Genomic DNA, 23,613 nt, shown 5'->3' with positions numbered 1-23,613 from the left:
AAAAAAAAATGATCACCGATTTAAAAACGATTCACGTCAAACGCGACATTAAAAATAGCAAAGAAAGTTTACGAAAATCTTTAACGCTACTCGTAGCTTAACAAGCGTAATATCATAGCATATATTATACTCTATAGAAACTAATGCATACTCATCAAATCAATATTAACAACGCCGATATAATTTATACTCATTGTAGTCAATAGACAAGAATACCTAATTATAACTAAATTTCTATCTTTCTTCTTTTTTTTCTCTTTCTTTCTTTTTACATGTGTAATTAAGATCTCAAATCTTCATTAAGCTAAAAAACATTTATTCTTTTCCGCTTCTAGCTATTTTTAAACAAGCAATCACCACTTTTTCCGATTGTACCCTTTTTCACAGATTACCCAGTAAATATGTATGCATATGTGGAAATATATATACATACACACATATGTATACATTATATATATATATATTCAAGTTTACCTCAAGGTATTCCGACATTTCATAATTTATACGAAAAAGCTGATAACATATTTATACCTCGCTTTATGGTGCGTCTATTTGTCTGTAATCTTATTACTGTGACTTTTCGATGCCCTATTAACAAATTTTTCATGATATGAAAAATATTTGAAAACAGTGTTAAAAAAAGCAATTTGTGCTCTTATATTTCTGGTAGTGCCATTACATTGTCGCATTGTATGTTCAGGCAGTTTGCAATGTCTGTAAAATTATCATTCTTACCAGAAAAATGAGATATATATATATTTATATCTATCTATGATTAACTAATTACATATAATTACAGATTAGTTAAAAATAACTTTTATTTTTCTTCTTTCTTTTTTTTTTTGCTTTTTTAAATAATTACCAAAAATTTACACTGATGTCATGCAACATTCTTTTAATATAAAACATATTCACAAAAGATCTAAAAATTGTAAAATTAGTGTTCTATGTAATACAACTTCAAAAAGCCAAATGTATAAAAGATACTTCACGTTAAATTGCTCGTGGACAGTTAACTTTAATTAAAAAGATTTTAATCTGAGAAAGTATCTATCTTGGAATGTCATAATGCTGTGAACAAATTCTATTTACATTATTTAAACTATAACTGCCTAAGTTTTTCTTTTATTTCGCACAGTTGTGTGCACATCAGATCCAAGATTTATCTTTTTCTCACAATAATGCATATTACGTTATATATATATATATATTTGTTTCCATAAAAATAATATAAATAAATATCTTCTTCTTTTTTTTTTCTCATACAATAACGACGTCCAAATGCTATACCAGAATTATAAGTGCGAATAATTCTTTTCTTTAAAAAAAAAAAAAAAATATAAATAAAAAGAAAGAAAAATAAAAGAAAAAAGAAAGAAATTCAAAACGCTTTACAAAACCCAATAAATGATTACACTTCAGATGCTGGGATAAAAGAAATAAATTATACACAACTGGTACCCGGAACCTTGCACGAATTCAATTACTTTCATCGAACTAATGTAGGATGTAAAACCATCAAACATACTGTCTGCTTACTATTAAATTTGCAAACACACAGAGCTCTGATGTAAATATTGTAAAATACAACGGCACACCTTTGACCATAAAAGTTAATTTTGTTTCAGTTTTGTAAAGTCAATTTCGGCATAACTGAAACCTTCCTGAACAGATGCAGGCGATACGGGTACCACAGTAGCGAGTTCTGGTAGATCCAAACTAGCATAATGTAAAACTGTTGCACCAGGTTGTAGTTTCTCATAACCATCGCTATCCAGAGGACTAGGCGTAGGAGTTGGAGTAGACGTAGGTGTTTGTATCGGTGTTTCGTCAATGAATTTCGGCGATGACGATTTTTGTTGTAACATAGCGGTTTTAAAACCCGATAACGTCGGACTGGTATTAGGTGATGCAGTAACTAATCGTGGCTTTGATACTGTAAGATCAGCAAATTTCTTTGTTAACGAATTCAACGTGCATTCTTGCGAAGATATCGAGTTTGATATAACTCGTGTTTGATCCGTACTACGACTTAATGGTTCGTCATTAATGATTTTTGATATTGAATTATTTGTAGTATCCGTCATCGAGACTGGATTAATGGTGTTCATTTTTTTTGTCGTATTATCAGTCGTAATGTCATAATCGTTATTCTTTAAATCCGTGTCAATCCTTGAAGAAGAATCGTCAGATTTTTGTTGATGCGTAAATGGCTTTATAGGAGATTGAGGACTATTTAAAGAGAAGGGAAAAATAGTAGCTGCCGAGCCGGTAGGCGTAGCACGTGGAGGAGAAGCTGGTGTACTCGCTAGACTTTCCGATGTTGGACTACCATTAAGAGGTAAGAAATTAGGTGCTTTCAATGGTTTACTTCCAGCTTGAATAGCGATTGGTTGCGAACGTGAGTTTTCCTTGCGACTGTTGTTGACCCGTACTCTTCGGTTGTTCCGTCCAACCATGCCCATACTTATATTAATATAATCTTGTTCCAAACTTGGCCTCGCTTTGAAAGACATTTCTACATATCCTTCAGGAGGTCGTCTAGGTTGAGGTAAATCAACCGGGGCCGTTCTTGCACCACCTTTATAAATAACAATATGTTAAAACCTAATACAAAATAAAGTCACTCTTTTGCTGCGTTGATAATAAATTCTAATATAATAGTAAGTAACACCTACCTGGTGGGCCATTCGTTTGAATACAGTCTTCCTGCATAGGCGATGGAATTTGTTTAGGACTTGCACCTGATAGTGACCAATCTTCCATATTACCGTCCATTTTCATATATGAACTCTCTGTTTCTTCCACTGGTTTCAAGGTTGTTATAACGGGTTTATGTGTGGAAGCTGAAGATGATACATGAACGTGACTATGGTTCTGATTGGCAGTGATAGAATTATTGTTATTATTACGATTGATCTGCAAGAAAAAAAGACATATTTAAAACAAATTAATGATTATTAAATAAGGTTCACGTTGAAAATATGAAATACCTTATTTAAGCCGCTCATGTCGACGTACGAGGCAGTGGTCGATGTAGGCGGTTGTCCAGGAGACATATCGACATAGGAACTAGTGTCGGTGGTGGCAGTAGAATATGACTGTGATTGTGACTGTGTATAGGAAGAAGGGGGTGATGAAAGAGTAGCTGGAACGCTTTGTCTTGTAAAGTCTAATTCCATAAGATCTTCCATTCGTTCGGAGGTACCAGAACAACCAGAATTATGACCCCAAGAACTGGATAATAAGGGCGCTGAATTTGATTTATTTGAGTTGGAATTATCTGAACTAGATGGCAAAGGAGTTGTAACTACATTAGCTAATCTGCCAAGTTCTGGTCTCTTTGAACGACTGCCTACAGAGAATGCTCTCACTCTACTTGCTTCCTGCTGCGTGATATCTAATCTGCAATTTCAAGGAAATGTAAAAAAAAAATTATATTAAATTTATATCATGTATCTTCTCTGTTAAAATTAATACATTAATATACAAGTATCAAATTCGTACCTATTTTTACGATGCTTATTAGTTGGTTCTGGTCTAGATCCAACTGAATACGCTCTAGTTGGTCTAGCTTGCAAATCTTCTCCTGGTGCAAAGAAGCTGGTTACTTTATCTAGGTGATACTCGGAAAAACGTAAATCTGTACTAGGTGTGCCAGAAGTTACTGAGCAACTACTACCACCGTGTTGTGACATGTCATCTGGAAAATGACCATTGTGACTGTTTGATGGATCCATATCTACATAGCCATCATCGCCAACAGGCGCCATTGGAACATAGCCATCAGGTAAAACATTCGTCTCCTCCACAAGAGACGATGCATGAGAATGGGAATAAGCTGTCGTCGCTGGACTCATTGGCATATAATTTCCACCACGTCCAGGACTCGAACCACAAGGACTATACATTTCTACATAGGAACTCTGCTGTCAAAAGAATATACTTATAAAAATATTGTACAAAAATAATTCAATCTTAATATTCATTTCTATATAAAATGTTTGTTTAATAAAACAAATCGCACTAATTCACCTGTGACGGAGAATGGGATTTAAAGTTTGGCGAGTATTTATGATGCGAATGCGTCGTAGACCATGCAGCATAATCGTCCCCATTCTCTTCTAAAATGACTGGTTCGTCGGGAGTCAACGAATGACCATATCTCGAACCAGTACTTTCTTCTAAAATATTTTCACCGCCATCCTCCATAGAAAGAGAGGACCCAGCTGAATCAGTTGAGCATGCTCCTGAGGCTGGGCTAATCGGCATTGAGGAAACTGGTGGAGAATAAGACAGACCTCGTCCATACATAGAGTGAGGTCTGGGTACATGAGATATAAAATGAGAGCTTCTAGGATGACTCAAGACAACTGTGGTTGGATGACATTCACTCGTTGTCCGAGCTCTTGATGGCAAACTGTCACATCTGTCACGTCCAGTGGTACCTGAAAATATATTCATTAGTATCATCCCTTGAAGATATGTTATTTTAATAACGAACAGTATAAAAAGCCAATATCATTGTCCCAGCACAGCAGCGGTTAGTTTATTCGCATATATCCAATTTATATATATATATAGTTTTATATGTTCATATATTGTTTATTGGTTAGTCATCTTAAAATATATATTTATATATGAGTCAAGCAATGGATGATGATAGTGAGGGGATATATGATATAACAATGCTCAATGAAATCAAACTGAAGATATGTACCAAATAATTCGCAGAAATATTCGACAGAATATTAGAGTCATGGCTCGATCGTTCACGAGCAGCAAGGAGAGGTTTATCGAATCGAAAGTAGGTAAAAACGAAAAATCGTCTTCTTTGCGGAGAATCGTGCATCTCCTGATACATGCAAGCGGAAGCTTACATCTATGGCCTTTCATCGAAATTCGAGTCACAGGTAATACATCATAATCGTGGCTCAGTGTGTTCATCACGAGCGTCAAATTGGATTGAGAACAAATAGTGAAGTAGTAGCAGAACAGTTGAAATATAAGAAAAGAAATAAATAAAGAAAAGGAAAAAGAGAGAAAGAAAGAGAGAGAAATAGAGAAATAGAGAAAGAGAGAAAGAGAGAAAGAGAGAGAGAGAGAGAGAGAGAAAGAAAGATATCTCTGACTGCTTTAACATATGACGAAACGAAAATACATACAGCGTAAAACAGATCTTTTGGATGATTGCGTTTGATTGATAATAACAGCAGCTAAGGGCAGCGACAGGGTTCTCTGATGGGATATTATTGCGGTTGTGGTTGTAGTGGTTGCGGTGGCGGTCGTTGTGATGGTGATGGTTGTCGTTGTAGTAGTTGTACTTGTTGTGACATGAGCGGATTGGGAATTATTGACGGAATGGGGATGACTTGCTACCGAATGACGACGTCTAGTAGCAGTGGCACAGTTGACATTAATCGAGGCAATCCCAGCAGTCCCAGCCCCGGTACCGGCAACGACTGCAAACCACACAGCTCTCACTGTCGCACAACTACCATTTTTTGCGTGCATTTCTTGTAAGTATCATCAGATACATCATACATAACTCGCCGTGCTGTTAAGCCTGATTTTTGGACGAACGTTCGAACGTTACGATCGGTTAACGAAATCAATGACAATGTTTCAAATGGTGTAAGTACTCTTTCATAGTGAAAATGCCGAATTCTGAAATCATATTCGCTTGGATACTTAGAGTTTCCTTATATAGATGAAATTGAATGTAACATAAAAATGATTAAGCCTCATTTATAGGATATACCTTCGCCTTTGTCGTTTGTGTATTTACATATATGTGCATTCAATAAACACCATATTGAAAATATCTGGTTTTAGTAATATTTGGTTTAGAAAATTAAACCAAAATTTAATTTTACCCAAGTGCACATGCTAGTTAGATCATTTAACTAAATTCCATAATATATAAATATATATGGAAGAGTTACAAACTTCAACTAGGTAATATATGAGTTTTCAAGAGACGAGTAGTTACGATATTAAATTGATATTTGATCTGTAGATTAGATTTGATAGAAAAGCACGATTAATAGAAGATTGGTTTTCAAAATACAGGAAGAGATAAGAACGGATAACTACGAGCATTATTATAGAAAGAAAAACAGACTGTAAAGTTGGATCAAATCTGAATCTCATACTTTAAGTACTCGTTTTTCGTGAATTCATATAAAACCTCGTAATCTCCCAAAACTACTAGTTTTATAATTAGCGTATACTAAAATTCTTTTTATATGCTTTCCCAAAAACGTCTTATTATTTCGGGTAAAATTTAGGGTTTCCACAATTTAACACTGACATATATAAATATATATCAGAAAAGTAGAAGTTATTTCATATTTATCAAAATATATATTGTTATATAAATAATTATCTTTTTTTGCTTCTCAGACAAAGGCTTGACCGTCTTTACAATACCCTGTATGTTACAACCCACATAGTTTCAAAATCGTACATAAGAATTTAATACAAGCAGAATGAAAATAAAAGAAAATATTTAAAAAATATCGTGCCACATTGTACGCGTTATCTTTTCTTTCTTAAAATTTGCAAATCCCGTAAAAAAAAGCATACAGCTACTGTGACAGAGAACAGACCCGTGAATGTATTGGAAGAAGTACTCTGAGATTGACTACACTGTGTGGGGGCAGAGGCAGTAGTGGTTTGTTCCTGCAACGGATCCACCTGTTCCTTGCACGTCCTTTGTTCCTCTGTAAAGCCCGCAACCCATTTGTGTTACTCTAAAGCTGAGTTCTTAAGAATATATATAGTGATTCAGCTTATATTTCATAAAAAAGAATATAAAATTTGCACAGTTATGGTTTAATGCAAAGTAAGCGATGATATCCCAAGGGATACTTCATATTTGTATCTAGAAAAAATGCAATAAAGATCCTTAAAATGCACAAGCCTGCAAATGAAGAATCATCTGCAAAGTAGATAAGACATGGTGCACCTTGAACCATTTAAAATATATATTTACATTGAGTAGAAGCATGTCTGATTGACAACTAACCACATTGAATAACCATAACTGACATTGTGAAATGAAAGACAAGTTACTTAAATGGTAATATATGTATATATGTATATCGGTAACTACTCTATTTACCTAGAGGCGAGAAGCTATGAAATTTTTGCCCTGTATGTCGTCGTTGGAGCACTGAGATGGGTTTACTTGCTTCATTTGCTGAGGAACTACGCATCCTTTGACGAGGTCCAACTTCATCTTTATAGGAATTGGAATTACTCATTGCATTTAATATTGCAGCATGCATGTTGTGCGCAATGTTACTGTCTTCGGCTTCCATCCAAAATTCACCACCTCCTGTCACTGCGGATCTACCAACTTCCATGTAAAAGATGCGTTCCATATAACCACACCTCCTGATGCAGATTAACTATAAATTAAATTATTAATCTGATAAGACTTTAAAGAAATTAAACGACTGTTTAGTGTATTTATAATAATTTATTAAAATAAACTACTGAGCATATATATATCTACTAAATAATACAAGATACTTACAGAAAATTCAATAGAATCGGAGTTGTCTCTAGCTCCAATTTTGACTAGACTTAGAGTGCGATCAGTGAGACATAACCTATATGGTCCATTGATATTCTTTCGTTCTCCAAGTCCTTTCTTCTGCATAGTAACTTGCCACACGTGCTCTGACAATATACATAATAAAATGAAAAAGAATTCTTAACATATATAAAATATAATATATATAAATAATGACACATATAATGATATATATAAATAGTGATATACTAATGTGTGACTACATTGATTAGATACTTTATTTAAAAATAATTATATCAAATATTGTATCAGACAGTTAAATATATTAATCATTATGTAATTAATAATTAAATACTTTAATCCAAATGAAATTAATAATAAAATAACTTAACTAAAAGTGAAAGACAATATTATTTATAATTTCCACGTGCATGGATTGTAAACAGAACCTCAACTGTCATAAAGGCTAATCGTATCGTTACGATGATCTCGATAAAATAAATCGTTCGTATCGATATATTAATCAAAAGTATTATTTGAAGTGAATAATATGCAGACACATATGTATATATAATTTAGAGGAGAATTTTGGCGCTTTTCGTAACATGACACATACCGCACGTAAAAGAGCGTGCACATGTTGAAAAAAAAAAAGAAAATTATGCGACCAACAATAAGGTAGAAATAAGTAATAGGAAAAAAAGAAAAAATGAAATAAGATATTGTTTTTTTTTTTACCGAACGTGGGGCGAGGCTGTTCACCTTCAGGTACATCACCGCTCTGTAGGAGGAGCATTGCTTTCAACCAATCCTTCAGTTCATTTTCATTATCGAGGATCAAACAAAAGCATTCGTCCTTCGTATACAACGCTATAACGTGTTTGTACTTGGTATCGTCACGCTTGTTGATATTGAAGCAGCTGTGCAGTAGGATGCTGCGTTTAGGCGACTGCCTGCTTTCAAACTTCTTCTTACTGTCATAATATTCCAAACAAGCGGGATATCCCGGTGCCTCGCCTCGCAAAACGAAATACTTCTTTTTCAAGGTTTTAAACTTTTTCAGATGCCCGTAAAGCACAATAGGCCCACAGGATGGGGACGCCAAACCTCTGTTGCCCGAAGACATTGCCTCGGCCACGATCGGAAAAGCCGTCCTTGCGAGAAACCAAAAAGTTGCCGACGGGTTCTCCTGTCGCGCGTAAATATCGTTTTCTCGCTCACACATATACATACATACATACATGCGCACACACACGCACGCACACACACACACAATCTCTCTCTCTTTCTCTCTCTTTCCCCTCTCTCTCTTCTCTCTCTTTCTCTATTTCTTTTTTTCTCTCTCTCTCTCTCCCTCTTACATTTTACTTTCGAACGAACGTGTAGCTTTAACGTGCCGCGTATTCCGAGATTCGTAGCTAGCGCGGAAGAAGTATGACATCGTCGTGTGTTGTTCGATAATGCGTTTTCCAAAGAAGAGGTGCACTTATTTCTTCTTAATTGTTAACGATATCAAGGCAAAATTATCGAAAACAAGTGAGAGAGAGAGAAAGCAAATGTGTTCCCACCCTAGTAGTAGTACACACGCGTCAGGTGGAAATACTATTCTTCTTCTTCTTCGATTCTTCTACTTTAATAGCCACTAAGTAATCGTATAAGAAGAAGAAGAAGACGACGTTGACGACGACGACGACGACGATGATGACGTTGTTCTCGTTGTTTCTCTTCGTGTTTATCTCGTTCCTTGAATTATCGTTTCGCGATTTAAACGTACTGATTGAAAGTAGGAGGATCGAGAACCAAACCGTTCTCTCGAGCATGACGTGCGCGTTGTCGATATTATCGCGCGCGTCGATCGAGCTCGTGTCGCGCGTGATTTCTTTTCTCGCTTTCTCTCTCTCTCTCTTTCCTTCTTTCTCTTTCTCTTCGTTTAAAATCCCCTCCAGCTTTCACCTCCTTCGTCAAACAACTTCGCACACTTTTCTCTTCGTACGGTTTCTACACTTATTTTTTCTACCACCCACTTGATATAAGTAGATACACTAAATGTATTTTCTTCGAAGGAACGCAATCAATCAAACATTTGGAAATATAAGTCTCTTAACGAAGCACCGTAAGACGTATAGTAGAAGCACGTGTCAATTGTAAATAAGCGAATGCACGCCGCACGGCAAGCCCGGTGCATGTGCACTCGCAACGCGCGTTAAGGGCGTTCCATCCAGAGCTCCCCCTTCCCTTGCAATCCCACCATTCCTTCTTCAAACGTCTTCCGCAAACTTTAGTTTACGATCGAGACGACTCTGTTCGACAGTACGGAAGAAAACAACACTTAATCCCTTACTTTCTTCCACCCACCCTCTCTCTTACTCATGCAAGAGAGAGGTTAGGATACGATACGCCTTTAAACGTACGTCTTTTAAATGCGTCGTCAAGGTACAAATAAACGATCCTATATATTTTCTTCCTCCCTTTTTCCTCCTCGATGTCACCAATGTACACCTGTCAGACGACACAGAGATTTAAGTTTTAAACGATTAATTTCAAAGAATCTGCACGCTATCTTGGAACGCAAGAGGTTAACAGGTCGACGACACTCTACGAAGTATTCACGCGCCGCCTACGGAAGGCCGTCGTCCTTTCTTTCTTTCTTTCTTTCTTTATTTCTTTTCTTCTTTCCTTTCTTTATTTCTATCTTTTTTCTTTCCTTGCTTTTTCCACTTTCCTCTTTACTGTCTCTGCTCGTAAAGTGCAACCAAATGTAACTTTTTACCATAGAACTTCTCTACACCTGTTCATCGCGCGAACGCACGATTTACTACGTGAGCCTTTGATCGCGCGCCATTCCTCTCTCTCTTTTTCTCTCTTTCTCTCTCTCTTTCGTGACTACGTACAAGGGTGTAAAAGAGAAAGAAATAGAGAGAAAGAAAAACAGAAGGAAGGCTCAGTGTTGCATCGACGCGATGCACGCATACACATGCGCGCTAAGTTTACCGCGGTATACACGGAAAAGAGACAAATAGGAAGAGAAGAGATGCATTACGCATGCGCGTAACAGACAGATAGAGAGAGATAGAGATAGGGAGAAAGAGAGAGAGAAAGAGAGAGAGAGAGAGAGAGAGGGAAGGAGGAAGAGAAAATGAAAGAGAATGAGAGAAAGAAAGAAAGAAAGAGAGAGAGAGAGAAAGAGAGATAGATACAGAGAGTAAAGGAAAATGAATAAGAGAGGGAGAGATGACGCGAAGCACACGCAAGTGGGTGGTTGAACCCCTCTTATCGTTGCCCGACTGCCTGACTGGCTGGCGTGTTACAAATGCAGCTCGCTCTCGTGCGAACAAATAGGCTACTGCCAAGGGCAGCACCGATATTCTTTCACGCGCAATACCGTACGTACGGTCGACGTCAAAACAAAACCGCCGTCACTACTGTCGTTGTTGTTGTTTCCACCCTTGTTGTTGTCCTCGTGTCGTGTTAGAAGTGGTCATCATCTGTTGTATTATTTCTTTTTTTCTATTCACGTCTCTTCCTACTTTACAGTTTATTTTATTTTAATTTCATTTTATTTTTTGTTTTCGAAGAACACAGACTCTCTCGCACCACGTGAGACAATTTAACAATGGAGACAAAAAATGTAACGTCGCGATAACGGAGGGTTTTTTGCACGTTCGATAACGAAAAAGAAACAACGAAAAGGCGTCGTTGATGAATATACGCAGCAGATACACGTACCTCCCTCTTCCTTCTCTCCCTCTCCTTTTATCCTACTACCTACTACTAGGTAAGAATTTGTTTCTCCTCTTATTCCTCTTTTTTTCACCCTCACTCTCTCTCTCTCTCTCTTCTCTTTCTTTCTCTCCCTCTCCTTCTATATTTCTCTTTTCCTCAACCCCCCACTACTTGGTACCTTTCCCTCGCACTCCGCGCAGTCTCGTGCACAAGAGGCAAGAACACAAATATCGCGTCACTCAAAGCAGTCGTAACCCACGCTAATATCGTATCACCGAAGTACCATACGAATCGTGACACTGCAACAATATCCCTCGATGTAGCTACGAATATTACTATATATATATATATGAGAAAGACAAACGAGATATTGTTGTCTTCCTCGTTGTCGATTGTTTTTCCCGACCCGTAATGTTCTTGTTTACCAGGTACTCGTCGTCAACCGACACGCCTGAGAAAAGACGGTGTGCTCACTCGTATCCATCTTGTAAAGGTCATGTGTACAGCGAAGCTTCGCGCTGCTGTTGCTTGTAAACAAGATGTACGCAGGCGCCAGCGTGTTGAGTAGTGGTAGCGATGATGGTCGACAGCAACGATTACTCGAATACGCAGTACGACTGTCGTACTATCGATATACATATATATATATATACCCATACAAATAATACACACACACACACATACCATATATATACATATATATAAATGCACTACCTATTTTACGTGTTCCCCCCCTCACCGATAATGCACAACAGTCGGTCCCGCCATGAATTTTGCACGACACAACACGACGCAATGTGTTCCGTGCCATCTCGTGATAGAATTATGCAATAAACATCTCTGATACGAGCGATCTGCTTTCCTTGATTAGATGCAAAAATGTTTAAACTCTTTTATTTGATACAATATTTGTTTAATAGCTATGACAAATCATTATGAGTAATATTTGTTTTCTCTTATATTTTTATTATTCGTAAATTATCGTATTTGCATACGTAAATATACGTATTACATACATTACGATATATACGAATGAATAATATATTATTTTAATATATAATTACATTTTTTTTTTTTATATTATTTTATAAAGATTTACAATAAATCAAAATGATCTCTTTTAGTAATGCTACTTAAAAGAGAAACGCAAAACATTAACACACAAGTTGCTATAATAATTTCTTTTTATAAAAAAATAGTAATATAATAATTATCATAGAAAAATATATAAAAAATATATAAAAATATATTTGTACATTTTTTAATTCTTATCTTTAGTCCGCTAGTCTTGTAAATTTTACCAAAAATATGTTTTACGATTTTATATAAAATAGGTATAAAATCATTGTCGATTTCTATTATTTCTAGATAATACTGTTTATATCTATTGAAAAAGTGAAATACATGTAGGATTCGTGAAAAAATTGGGCTGTTGGACAGACTGGACCGGGACTCGAACCCGGATCTTCCGCTTTCCGGGCGACTGCTCTTTAACCATTGAGCTATCCAGGGCCCACCGTCCAATCTCCTCACGAATGCCTACCTAAGTGTTTGGCCCGGGAGGTGCTCGCATCCCACATACATTAATTGATTATCCATAAATTACAAATAAAAGAGTTTATTGCATAACTGTGCATCTGGTTCCATTTGGATACTTTGTCCAACAAGGAATGCAAGTTTATGAGCATATTGACACGGAGCAGGAACTTTTATGGTGCCAGGCCAATTGTAATATAAATGACAAAGTTTGTATGTAAAACGTTGCATGTGATCAGGTTTCATATTCGAACCATCGTAAACAACAATATAATGCGTTGGTGTAACTGTACCAAAAGATTGGTTTTGAGGTACAAGGAAAAAATCATAAAAATTAGTTCTTGTTATACAAGAATCGATAACTGTTCCACACGCAGGATTACTCAAATCTCCTTGCTGGAAATTTGGAAAAAATTATAAAACATTCTAATTAGTCATACATCATGAAATTATTTTCATAATATTAATTCTTAATACTCACATTTTCATAAAACAAACGAGTATTAATTCGCTTTTGTACAATAATTACACTGAGTTGCGGTTTGTAGTCAGGATCTATTTTCGCGAATGTTACCAACAATTGTTTAACTTCATAGTTAGTAATTACCTCAATTTGTCCATCACTAACACCATCACGATAAACAATTATACGATTTGGATAATTTCCGTTACGCTGAAATAATGGTTTTCATGAAATAATCTTTTAACGTTACAAAAGTAAGGAAACATTATGTGTATGTATATGTAAATATGGATTACTTTTTTATATTCATTGATAGCTGAAATAAAACAGATATGTAACATATCTAATATTTCTTGATTCGATCTGTGTAGACAGATTTTACTGTGCCAGGATGTTAATAATTTATCCATACTAGCTACAAATCCAGCTACACTTAGTCGTTTTCCATTTCCTTGACCGGGATGAAATACATCTATTCCACATACCATACATTTATCCTGTAAATTATTTTATTATTTATGCATAATATTTTAAATATGTATATGAAAGATTCTGTATGTATACATACAAATGGAATATCCACTGCCCAAAGAGCACCGCCTAATTTACAATTCATTTGTAACATTATTTTTTGTGTCATAATTCTTAATTTATCGGGACGAGAAAGAGTCCTTGACATTATAACTTGCGATGGAATAGGTTTTTCAACGCAACACAACCTATATCAATATTAAACGATTTAGTTTTATTGACATTAATAATAATATGTTAATAATAAAAAGTCGCCTTACTTTTTAACTGCAGAATATCGATCAGTACGATTGGTAGGAAAAACTATAACTACCATTTCCATATCATTATTAATGTTTTTATGGAGTTCACGACAGTATGTTTCAGTTCTATCATTTAGTAAAGGAACTTCACGTGGTTTACTTATTTTTAAGCCTAATTGTGATGAAATATCAACTAGCATTTTAATGAATGCCGTAACATGTGGCGTATCTTTTTGATAATAAAATATTTTCCAGTTTGTCAAACTGGGCTATAATAATTTTTGTTTTTATTAATAAATTTGCAATAAATTATATCGTATTGAAATTTCATAATAATCTTACTCACAGCACGTAAAACATGACTTTTCATAGTTTCATTATTCCAATTGGCATTTGGATTTCCTTGAAATATTTTATTCTTACCAAAATATATACGTTCAGGCATTAGAGTACGTCCATTTATTTTAGTTAATTTTTCATCAAGTTGTAAGCCCCATGGAGATAGTATTTCACGTGCTACCTCATTTTTTTTAATTTGTTGTATAAAATTTCTTATTAAATCACTGCGATTGTTAGGAGAAATATTCGTAATTGTGTGAATATCTTTCATGATTCTATAGTCTGATCTGATACTGTTTGTTAATCCAGATATGTAACATAATTCTGGTACTAAAAGTGTCAGTTTTTCTGATGCCTGAAAAAAATATTTTTTTGTTGAATTATCTTATATTATCGTAAAAGCATTGAATGTAAAGTATCTAATAAATGAAAAATATATGTACTTCTCCAGTTGATAATAGTTCTGTGGAACGGTGTACTAAGAGTGGCTGATCTTTGTTTTTAATCTCTATATTCCAATGATTTTTATAATAATCTATTATAGTCGTTTTCTCACCCTTCCTCTCAAATTCATACATTGGATTTTTTTCCCATGTTATGTCATCTATACGATAACATTTATTGTTATATCGAGTTAGAACACTACTACCAATAATTTCACACATTGTTTCATCTTTGTAATGCATAGGATTTTTCTTATAAATTGTCATACTAAAAAATAAATGTGTATCTTTATATATATATATATATATATATATGTATATGTATGTAATTATGATCTTACATTAAATCATGAACTGTTTCCATACGCATAACTCGATGTTTTACATCAATGTAAAGTTTTAATCCTCCTTCATATTCATTAACAGCTGTAACATAGCCAGGCCATATTTCTAATTGATGTTGTGGTACAGTATGAGCATGTGCAGGATTAAAGTGTTGTCTACCAATACGAATTAAATTAAGAGCTCTCATAATGCGTCCAAAAAGAATATTTAAAAATTGGATACTTTTACTCATGCTTTCAGTCTTTTTAAAAATACATGTAAGAGTCACTAAAGACCCATCCTGTGGATGTTCGGAATTATAAACTGCTTCCTAAAAGTATTTTTACGTTTTCTTTATACCTTTATACTTGAAAATGTAAGTTTTAATAAAAAAGAAAAAAGAAAACTTTACCTCTACTGATAATTTTTCAGGCAAAAATAAAAGAGTACCATCAAAACTTAAAGCTTTTCCAAGTTTCGTTGCATGCTGATGTAAAAGTCTTCTTCTCAGAGCTACTGAATCAATATCAGGATTGAATTTAACTTCATATTGATATAATCCCTTACCTGGTTCTAGTTTTAAATCGATGTAATTACTGTATATATTTACCCTAAAAAACATAAAATATAATAATTTTTAAAAGATAATTATTAGTATCTTTTATTAATGTAAATTCTTGAATGAGGTAAAAACATACAAATAACAAATCAAATCTTTAAAAGTACTTACATCGTTCCGCTTGTACCTTGACGGTTGATTACTTCTAATTTTTTATTTAAATCAGTATATGTAGAAGAAGTTTCATAGACAGAAAGTTGCGACAGCTTCCCTAATACTCCACAGTCATCATTAGAAGAGGATATTTGCTCATATATCATTGCAGGTTGTCTTTTAATATTTTGCTGTATTTCCTTTGAAGGTTTTCTTATGCTAGTCTGTTGATCTGCCAAAAGAGGCTGTCCAATTGGTCTATACAAATATTATATCAATACATATGTTATTGGTAAAATGTGAAATATGTTAATTTGTAAAATAATCAGCTAAACCATGAAATAATTATACTGACCCGTTATGTATAAGGTATAAAAGAACATAGAATTACATACTTCAACTATATAATAGAAGAATTTACAAAAAGAGAGATAGAGAGTTGTTAAAGTATGAAATTGAAAATTGATTTGAATAAAAGAACACACTTACGCAAATTTTTTAAGACAACGAAAAGTTGCTCTTCCTTTACCAGTAGTTGAGGTAGTTGAGGGGCATTCAAATAATACAGTTTTCTCTGCTTTGCTTTCAATTTGTGTTACAACTGACGATAAAGATTTTCCACGTCCCATAATAGGCAAGGCAATATTCGATGCTTGTGACTGCAACAATGAAACTGGCTCTTGTTGAGGCATACAAGTAAGTACACCAGATAAATTTGGGTCTTTAGATTCACGTATTCCTATTTGTTTTATCTTTTGCAGAAACAGAGAAGTTCTATTCAGGTGACATTTACTCTGTTCATTATTATTTTCTTCGGCCATTGTTTATTAATTGCGATTATCTAAAAAATATTCTTAAGATTAATTACAATATAATATAATAGTAATGTATACAATAGTGGGTTGAAAAGTTTTGAAACTATATCGAAAAAATAAAAATATGTTTGATACAAAAATATCTAAATTGTTTTTATATTGGCCTCCAAATTTTTCAACCCACCAATATAAAGTCAAAATTTTATAATACTTTTATAGATAATACAATAATATCTATATTTATTTAATAAATATATTATAATAAAATTTTAAATTGTTTCTATAAATTACAAATCTCTTAATTTATACAATTAATAATACGAATTTTCAAATAACTAATTTCTACTTTCTCATATAACACAAAGCTTATATCGGCTAATACTGTGATCAATTTGATAAAGGTTAGAAATATGCACCTGTTTTCTGTAAAATTTATCAAAATCATATTGATAAATATAATCAAATAAATAAAAAATTTGTATATTCATATATATATCTTATAAAAGAGGCAGAATTTTAAATGAAATTGTTTAACTTACCGCGTATTAACAAGTTTACAATTAGATAAATCGTCCTTTCAATTGTAAATGAACTAGTTCTAAAATTTTCTTAATACTACACAATAGAAATGAAAAACTGTTAAGAATATTATATTACTTTATATAAACCGCCTATTCGTTGTTTTTCTTATTTTTCGACCGTACTGCCATCTATAATTCTTTTCTTTTGTTTTCGAATTATGTATATATATATATATATACTAACAATATTATATACAATGACTTAAAAAAAAAAAACACTTTATTTAATAATTATATATGTTAACTTAATTAGCAGCACAAATTAAGATATTAAAAAATTAATTTTAAATAATTTTGATATATAAAAGCTTAACATAGAAACTATTTGTTTTTGGTCAAGTTTACTTTTATATAAAAAAAAAAAAATAAAACAAAAATTAATAAAAATATTATTCTTGAAACTCAACACTTTTAATAAATAAATAAATTAAACAAAATTATTTGCGAGGAAAAAAAAATTAATTATTACTTAATATGAAAATAAAAACAAAAAGATTATATACTTAAGACAATTTGTGAGCTTTGATATTTGTTATTCATTGTATTTAATAAGAAAGGTTTTACGCCTATGCGATGACGAAAGTATATGGTCGACGACTACATAAGTTGATGTTTAGTTTAGATTAAAAAGTCAACCTTTAAACAATTATAATGGCTACATATTCTTTTATAAAAAGAATTTCACGTTTATCTTTCTTGAGATGTCAAACATCAGTAAGATTATCATGTTAAAAATCTTTCTTTTATGTTATTCTCACAAATATTATATATATTATATATTAAATATAATAATATAAAATCATATAATTTTTTTTATTCAGGTGAAACACTATAGTAACATTGCTAATGTTGTAACTGAACCACAATATCCTGGAATTAAAAACAATTTTACAAATCACCTAAAATTTATTAACATAGATAATTATGAATCTATTCCTATATATAGAATCCTAGATACAACTGGACAGTCACATTTTCTTGAAGAAAATAAGGTTTTCTAATAATATGTATATTTAAAAACCCTTTTTCTTTTTTACAATTGCAAATCATAATAAGAAACTTGTTTTCTATGTTACAGTTGGATGATAAAACAATGATTAAAATTTATCGTGATATGGTAACTCTCACTATAATGGATAAAATTATGTACGAGTCACAACGACAAGGTCGTATATCTTTTTATATGACAAACACTGGAGAGGAAGCTGTTCAAGTTGGTTCTGCCTCTGCGTTAACACTACAAGATCTGATTTATGGACAATATCGGGAAGCTGGTAAGAATTTTAAAAACCAGTTCTATTAACACAGTTTTAAAATATTTGTCTTATTTAAGTATTTTACTTGAAATATAATATTATTTCAAATTACAGGTGTATTACTTTGGCGTGGCTTTCAAATCCCTAAATTTATGAATCAATGTTATGGGAATGTTGAAGATGAAGGAAAAGGAAAACAAATGCCAGTGCATTATGGATCGAAAGATTTAAATTTTGTGACCATATCATCTCCGTTAACAACACAATTGCCACAAGGTTTTCGATTATATTAATTGAAATTATACTCATTTTGTAAATTCATATCATTAATATATTTTCTAATTTAAAATTATATATATAGCTGTAGGTGCAGCATATGCATATAAAAGGGAAAAAAAAAAATCATGTGTAATATGTTATTTCGGAGATGGTGCAGCCAGTGAAGGAGATGCTCATGCAGCTTTTAATTTTGCTGCTACTTTAGCATGCCCAGTAATATTTTTCTGGTAAATGCTAAAATTATTATTCATTTAATTTCAATAATTTCAATCGAAATTATATCAAATACTCAATATTTAATTAAGTCGCAACAATGGTTATGCTATATCAACATCTACGAATGAACAATATAAAGGAGATGGTATTGCAGCAAAAGGACCGAGTTATGGAATTGATACAATTCGAGTAGATGGGAATGATGTACTTGCTGTACATTATGTGACAAAAGCTGCTCGTGATTTGTGCATAAGTGAAGGAAAACCTGTTTTAATAGAAGCAATGACTTATCGGTATGAAAATAATATGGTTACACATCATACTAATCATATTTCTCGAAATTATAATTAATCTAAAATATTTAATATTATATTGTCCTTAGTGTTGGCCATCATAGTACATCCGATGATAGTACAGCATATAGAACCAACGAAGAAATTTCTCTTTGGAATAATACTTCACCAATTCAAAGATTTAAACAATATATACAATCCTTAGGTCTTTGGAATCAAGAAAAAGAAGATGATATGCAAAAAATGATAAAGAAAGAAATTTTAGATGCTTTTTCTAAAGCAGAGAAAAAACCTAAACCTCATTGGAAAGAAATGTTTGCAGACACTTACTGTAACATGCCAGAACATATAAGGTATAATATATATTATATAGTATATATCAAATAGAAATAATAAGGATTAATTTTTTATTGTTCTGATAAATGTTTTTTCTCTAAATTATGCTCGTTAATATTTTATATTTTAGAGACCAAATGAATTCTATGGAAGAACATCTTGCAACATATCAAGAGCATTATCCACTTGAAAAAATTTGATTTATAAATTATTTTTTAATTAGATAGTAGAATAAATATTATTTTGTTATTAATTATACATATTTACACGTACTTTATCATTTTTTACAATCGTGTGCAATAAAAATACTGATAATAAAAAATTGATAGCTGATAAACTATTATGCAATAAAATAATTGTTATATTCACACGTTTGTTAACAATGTCACATATTATCTGTAACACATTAATTTCCATTGAGATTCCAGTGTCATACTTTTGTAATGGTAATCAACGTAAAAAATATGTTTTGGACTGTGGTTGGAATCTTTTCTTTGTGGTGCAGTAGCAAACGTGTTAAATATAAAAACATTCAAGTTTTTATATGAAATACAACAAATAATTTCATATTCATAATTACTATTAATTTGTATTTATTATAATTAATATTATATTAGATTAACTTTAGAGAAAACTAACATCAATACACTTGAGTTACCTCTATTATTTATTTGCATTATTATTATTTGTTATACTATCAGCAATTTCTTTGTATTTTTCCAATCTAAATTCTTTCCTCGCTGCGCTAAGCAAAATATTGTGAAGTAAATTATGTTCGTTTGGATTATTTTGCTCAACGCTTGGATATATATTTCCTGTTATTTGAAAAGGATATTATTATTATATCAAGAAAATCTTGTAATTCTTATAAAAACCTAAATAAAATTATAATAAATTAATGTTACCTCTAAGTTCTAAAACAGCTCTTGGATATCTACTTATAGGATATATGAACGGTGCTCTATGAAGTTTTGTATAAGAAACCGCATAGTCCTTGTACCTTGGTGCAAGTACTTTAAAAAGTTTATGAACAAGTTGTTTCTCCAGAATCCAGAAATCTGCCAATTTCATTGTTAATTCATGCTCCGGGCCATGACGAATAGCTTCTGATATTAACTGCATACAATACATAAAATATTACTTTGACAAATTAACATAAAACTTATTTTAATTATTTATGCTTAATTCGTTTTGTGAAACAAATATTGAATATGTTATTAAAAAAAGATAAGGACAATAAAAATTACATATAAATAAGCAATAATACACAAATACATACACGTTCAACATAACCTCTTGTTTCATCGGCTCGGCCATAATTTAATTCGATTCTTTCATATTTCACCAATGCTGTTAAAGTTTTTTGAATTTTTCGAATCCTTCCTTGAGGTCCATCTGAGTTTCTTAATTTACGTCTTGGTTTTACATTGTATTTTAATTTGGAAACTAAATTTTCTACATTAGCTTGATTCATGCTTCTATTCCTCTTGCAAGTTCGCAGCAGACTGAAGTACACTACATAACATCATAAATATTATAGTTAATGGTTAATGTAATAAATTTAAACATTATTAAAAAAATGATTAATAATAAAATTAACAAATTCTAATGACATAAAATTTAAGATGTCAGTTCAATTATATATGCAAAGGAATTTATTAACCTATATTTACTGTTATAGTAATTATGAATAAAGTAGATTTATGAAAAGTATCTTTTTCAATATAAAAGTAATTTGTTTAAATTATTAATAAAATTCTCATTTAAAAGTTCTCGCAAATACCTTGTTCTTACGAAGAAAAATTTGTTTCCAGCAAGCACGTTCAAATCTTGCACTAGTGTAATGTTATAATTTTATTTTTATTTAACATATTATAATAACACATACATTAAAAATAACAACGGTGCATCCTGACTCACTTCTTGTGAATGAAGTATAGCTTATACCCACGGTTGTAAATATTTATACATGAAAGTTTGATTTTCTTACGATATTGATCTGATGATATTAGTGGCGGTGCTTTGACACATTACATACTATCATTTAGAATATATTTAATAATGCAAGACGAATAAAAAATATGATAAAATATTTAAATTCTTCGCTCTATAACTATGTATTAAAAATTACACCTGAAGATAAAAGTTTTATACATTCATTATCATCCTACTAGTCCAAAAAATAGATCATTAGATAGTTGTACATAATTTTCTAAATATGTAACTAAACAAATGCAAATATTGGAATTTAGAGTTTAAGAATTGAAACCGTAAGAGATATACAGTTGATTTATAACTTGATCAATATACTCTGATGATATTTGCGATTAATGATACTATTATGTTGATAAATAGTTGAATGCAGAAGTAATGCACATTTATTTTAATGATAAATCATGTAATTATTTATCGTTGCACAGGGGGAGCCATTGGAAGACCAGAGGCACTAACATTAGAGATAGCAGAATTAGGTCCAAGTAACACCTGTTTTTGTTGAACGCGTTGAACTTCTTCCATTTGAGCACGCTCTACTTCGAAGAACACAGGTGCAAATAAAATAGCAGATGAACTAAACAAGAGCCATGTTGCCGAACATGAAAATGTATATAAACCTGAAACGAAATAAAAACATTTCAAAGTAAATCTAATTTTTAATTAGATCGATCAAACCAATGGATAAATAAATGATATAAAAATTAATGTTAGATATGTAACAAACCTTTGACACAAGTGCACATACAAGATCCAACATTATATCCAACTCTGCGAACATTTTCAGGAAACATTTCGGTAAGTCCTAATAACCTTTCTGAAAAGCTTTCATCCTAAATGAAATAAAATTATTAATAATGTAATAGTTAAGGTATTGAAATCTTTTTTTAATATTATAAAAAAATACTATTTTCTATAATACTATTTGTTATTGCTATAAAATTATAATACAAAAGAAAAAACAAAAAGAAACATAGAAAAAAAAAGGAGAATAAAATGAAATAAAAAGATATTAATTATAAACGGAAAATATTGAATGAATGTAATCGAAATATTATAATAGCCATATACGGGATAAATTTGTTCAATCATGGATATATCATAGATATATTAGCAGAAAATAAATACCTCCTCGTCTTCTTCTTCATTAGGAAGAAGAGATTTTACTTCTGGAGAACGTACGTCGCTGCTACCCATACCGCTGTCCAGCTGATCTATTTCTTCGATTGAAGCCATATATACAGATGTATATATAATTAGATATAAAAGTAATTAATAATATACTAATATGTTAAGTAAACGAGTTTACTTAATCTTGTTAAGAAGGTTACGAATAATTCTCTCTCACCCAACTTCGGCAAAGTACTACTATATAACTAAGAGCAACTCTCGGTCACGTTTCTAGTACTTACTGTACCTATTTTGATAGGAGAATATGCCGGTACAACGTGACTCAAATTAAATCGCGCGTAATACAAATTTATTTTCGAACAAATAATATTTGATAAACAAAATACATACGTATTTCTTATAAAAATTATTTTCAAAAGATTTTTTGAAAAACTATTTTAATAATAAATAATTATAAATTGCAAACATACGATTCTTCGTATAATGAATTCTTTATTTTAAAATTCACTGAATTAAATGTCAAAAGAGAAACTTTTTAACATTAAATTTGACCAGAATTAGATTTGTTTTATTATTAAAAACGTATATATATATATATTCATGTTATTATCATATCGAAATTAATCGAATAAAGTTATTTTCATTTTAAAAACGAGCAGGATCGTAATCTTTGAGAATTTAAGACATATTTTAAATGTACGAATATTTTCATATTATTAAGTGATATAAAAGAAAATACCAATTACTAACATTTCTCTCAAGATATTTGGCCATTGAATTGTTAAAAATAAGTTCATTGAATTAGCATTCTTACTCGTCATTGGTCATTAAAAGATCGAATAAAAAAATATATATACA

At 31.9% G+C, this 23,613-nt stretch overlaps 5 protein-coding genes and 1 long non-coding RNA gene across 19 annotated transcripts; 2 read left to right on the top strand and 4 right to left on the bottom strand.

The window, feature by feature from the left end:
• Window positions 1-261: 261 nt before the first annotated feature.
• On the bottom strand, window positions 262-11,769 carry LOC122517592 (insulin receptor substrate 1). Of its 14 annotated transcripts, XM_043636064.1 has the most exons (12): window positions 11,692-11,769; window positions 11,445-11,589; window positions 8,282-10,426; window positions 7,544-7,689; window positions 7,127-7,415; window positions 6,612-6,725; window positions 5,166-5,462; window positions 4,036-4,448; window positions 3,508-3,929; window positions 2,994-3,405; window positions 2,679-2,919; window positions 262-2,581 (listed from the first exon to the last, which is right to left on the bottom strand). In XM_043636064.1, the coding sequence occupies exons 3-12, from the start codon at window positions 8,784-8,786 to the stop codon at window positions 1,614-1,616; spliced, it is 3,807 nt and encodes a 1,268-aa protein (XP_043491999.1). In that variant the 5' UTR covers window positions 8,787-10,426; window positions 11,445-11,589; window positions 11,692-11,769; the 3' UTR covers window positions 262-1,613. The 14 variants fall into 14 exon arrangements, with proteins under 14 accessions (XP_043491999.1, XP_043492002.1, XP_043492004.1 ...); XM_043636067.1 differs by lacking the exon at window positions 11,692-11,769 and having other exon boundaries at window positions 8,282-10,278; window positions 11,445-11,685; XM_043636069.1 differs by lacking the exon at window positions 11,692-11,769 and having other exon boundaries at window positions 8,282-10,042; window positions 11,445-11,685.
• LOC122517594 lies at window positions 10,702-12,742 on the top strand. The gene is made up of 3 exons (XR_006303895.1): window positions 10,702-10,926; window positions 11,695-12,205; window positions 12,635-12,742. It is a non-coding gene; the product is annotated as an uncharacterized LOC122517594 (long non-coding RNA).
• A 64-nt stretch (window positions 12,743-12,806) lies between these two features.
• Window positions 12,807-17,336, bottom strand: LOC122517661 (piwi-like protein Ago3). Its single transcript, XM_043636172.1, has 12 exons — window positions 17,211-17,336; window positions 16,346-16,697; window positions 15,875-16,114; window positions 15,557-15,755; window positions 15,162-15,475; window positions 14,821-15,088; window positions 14,385-14,732; window positions 14,057-14,307; window positions 13,834-13,984; window positions 13,562-13,762; window positions 13,284-13,475; window positions 12,807-13,198 (listed from the first exon to the last, which is right to left on the bottom strand). Exons 2-12 carry the CDS (start codon window positions 16,675-16,677, stop codon window positions 12,869-12,871), a joined length of 2,826 nt encoding a protein of 941 aa, XP_043492107.1. The 5' UTR covers window positions 16,678-16,697; window positions 17,211-17,336; the 3' UTR covers window positions 12,807-12,868.
• Window positions 17,337-17,700: 364 nt separating this feature from the next.
• Window positions 17,701-19,895, top strand: LOC122517662 (2-oxoisovalerate dehydrogenase subunit alpha, mitochondrial). Its single transcript, XM_043636173.1, has 8 exons — window positions 17,701-17,966; window positions 18,074-18,244; window positions 18,331-18,526; window positions 18,623-18,784; window positions 18,870-19,014; window positions 19,093-19,296; window positions 19,386-19,649; window positions 19,763-19,895. The coding sequence occupies exons 1-8, from the start codon at window positions 17,904-17,906 to the stop codon at window positions 19,830-19,832; spliced, it is 1,275 nt and encodes a 424-aa protein (XP_043492108.1). The 5' UTR covers window positions 17,701-17,903; the 3' UTR covers window positions 19,833-19,895.
• Window positions 19,896-19,970: 75 nt separating this feature from the next.
• On the bottom strand, window positions 19,971-21,644 carry LOC122517659 (39S ribosomal protein L17, mitochondrial). Its single transcript, XM_043636170.1, has 4 exons — window positions 21,416-21,644; window positions 20,912-21,147; window positions 20,538-20,748; window positions 19,971-20,447 (listed from the first exon to the last, which is right to left on the bottom strand). Exons 2-4 carry the CDS (start codon window positions 21,104-21,106, stop codon window positions 20,296-20,298), a joined length of 558 nt encoding a protein of 185 aa, XP_043492105.1. The 5' UTR covers window positions 21,107-21,147; window positions 21,416-21,644; the 3' UTR covers window positions 19,971-20,295.
• A 332-nt stretch (window positions 21,645-21,976) lies between these two features.
• On the bottom strand, window positions 21,977-23,030 carry LOC122517660 (mitochondrial import receptor subunit TOM22 homolog). Its single transcript, XM_043636171.1, has 3 exons — window positions 22,753-23,030; window positions 22,352-22,457; window positions 21,977-22,244 (listed from the first exon to the last, which is right to left on the bottom strand). The coding sequence occupies exons 1-3, from the start codon at window positions 22,858-22,860 to the stop codon at window positions 22,039-22,041; spliced, it is 420 nt and encodes a 139-aa protein (XP_043492106.1). The 5' UTR covers window positions 22,861-23,030; the 3' UTR covers window positions 21,977-22,038.
• Window positions 23,031-23,613: the final 583 nt, after the last annotated feature.

Source organism: Polistes fuscatus, unplaced genomic scaffold (assembly GCF_010416935.1).
Source record: "Polistes fuscatus isolate 324 unplaced genomic scaffold, CU_Pfus_HIC Scaffold21, whole genome shotgun sequence".
NCBI classification, from domain to species: domain Eukaryota; kingdom Metazoa; phylum Arthropoda; class Insecta; order Hymenoptera; family Vespidae; genus Polistes; species Polistes fuscatus.
Note: the sequence above shows the minus strand (reverse complement) of the source record. Positions and strands in the feature narration are given on the sequence as shown.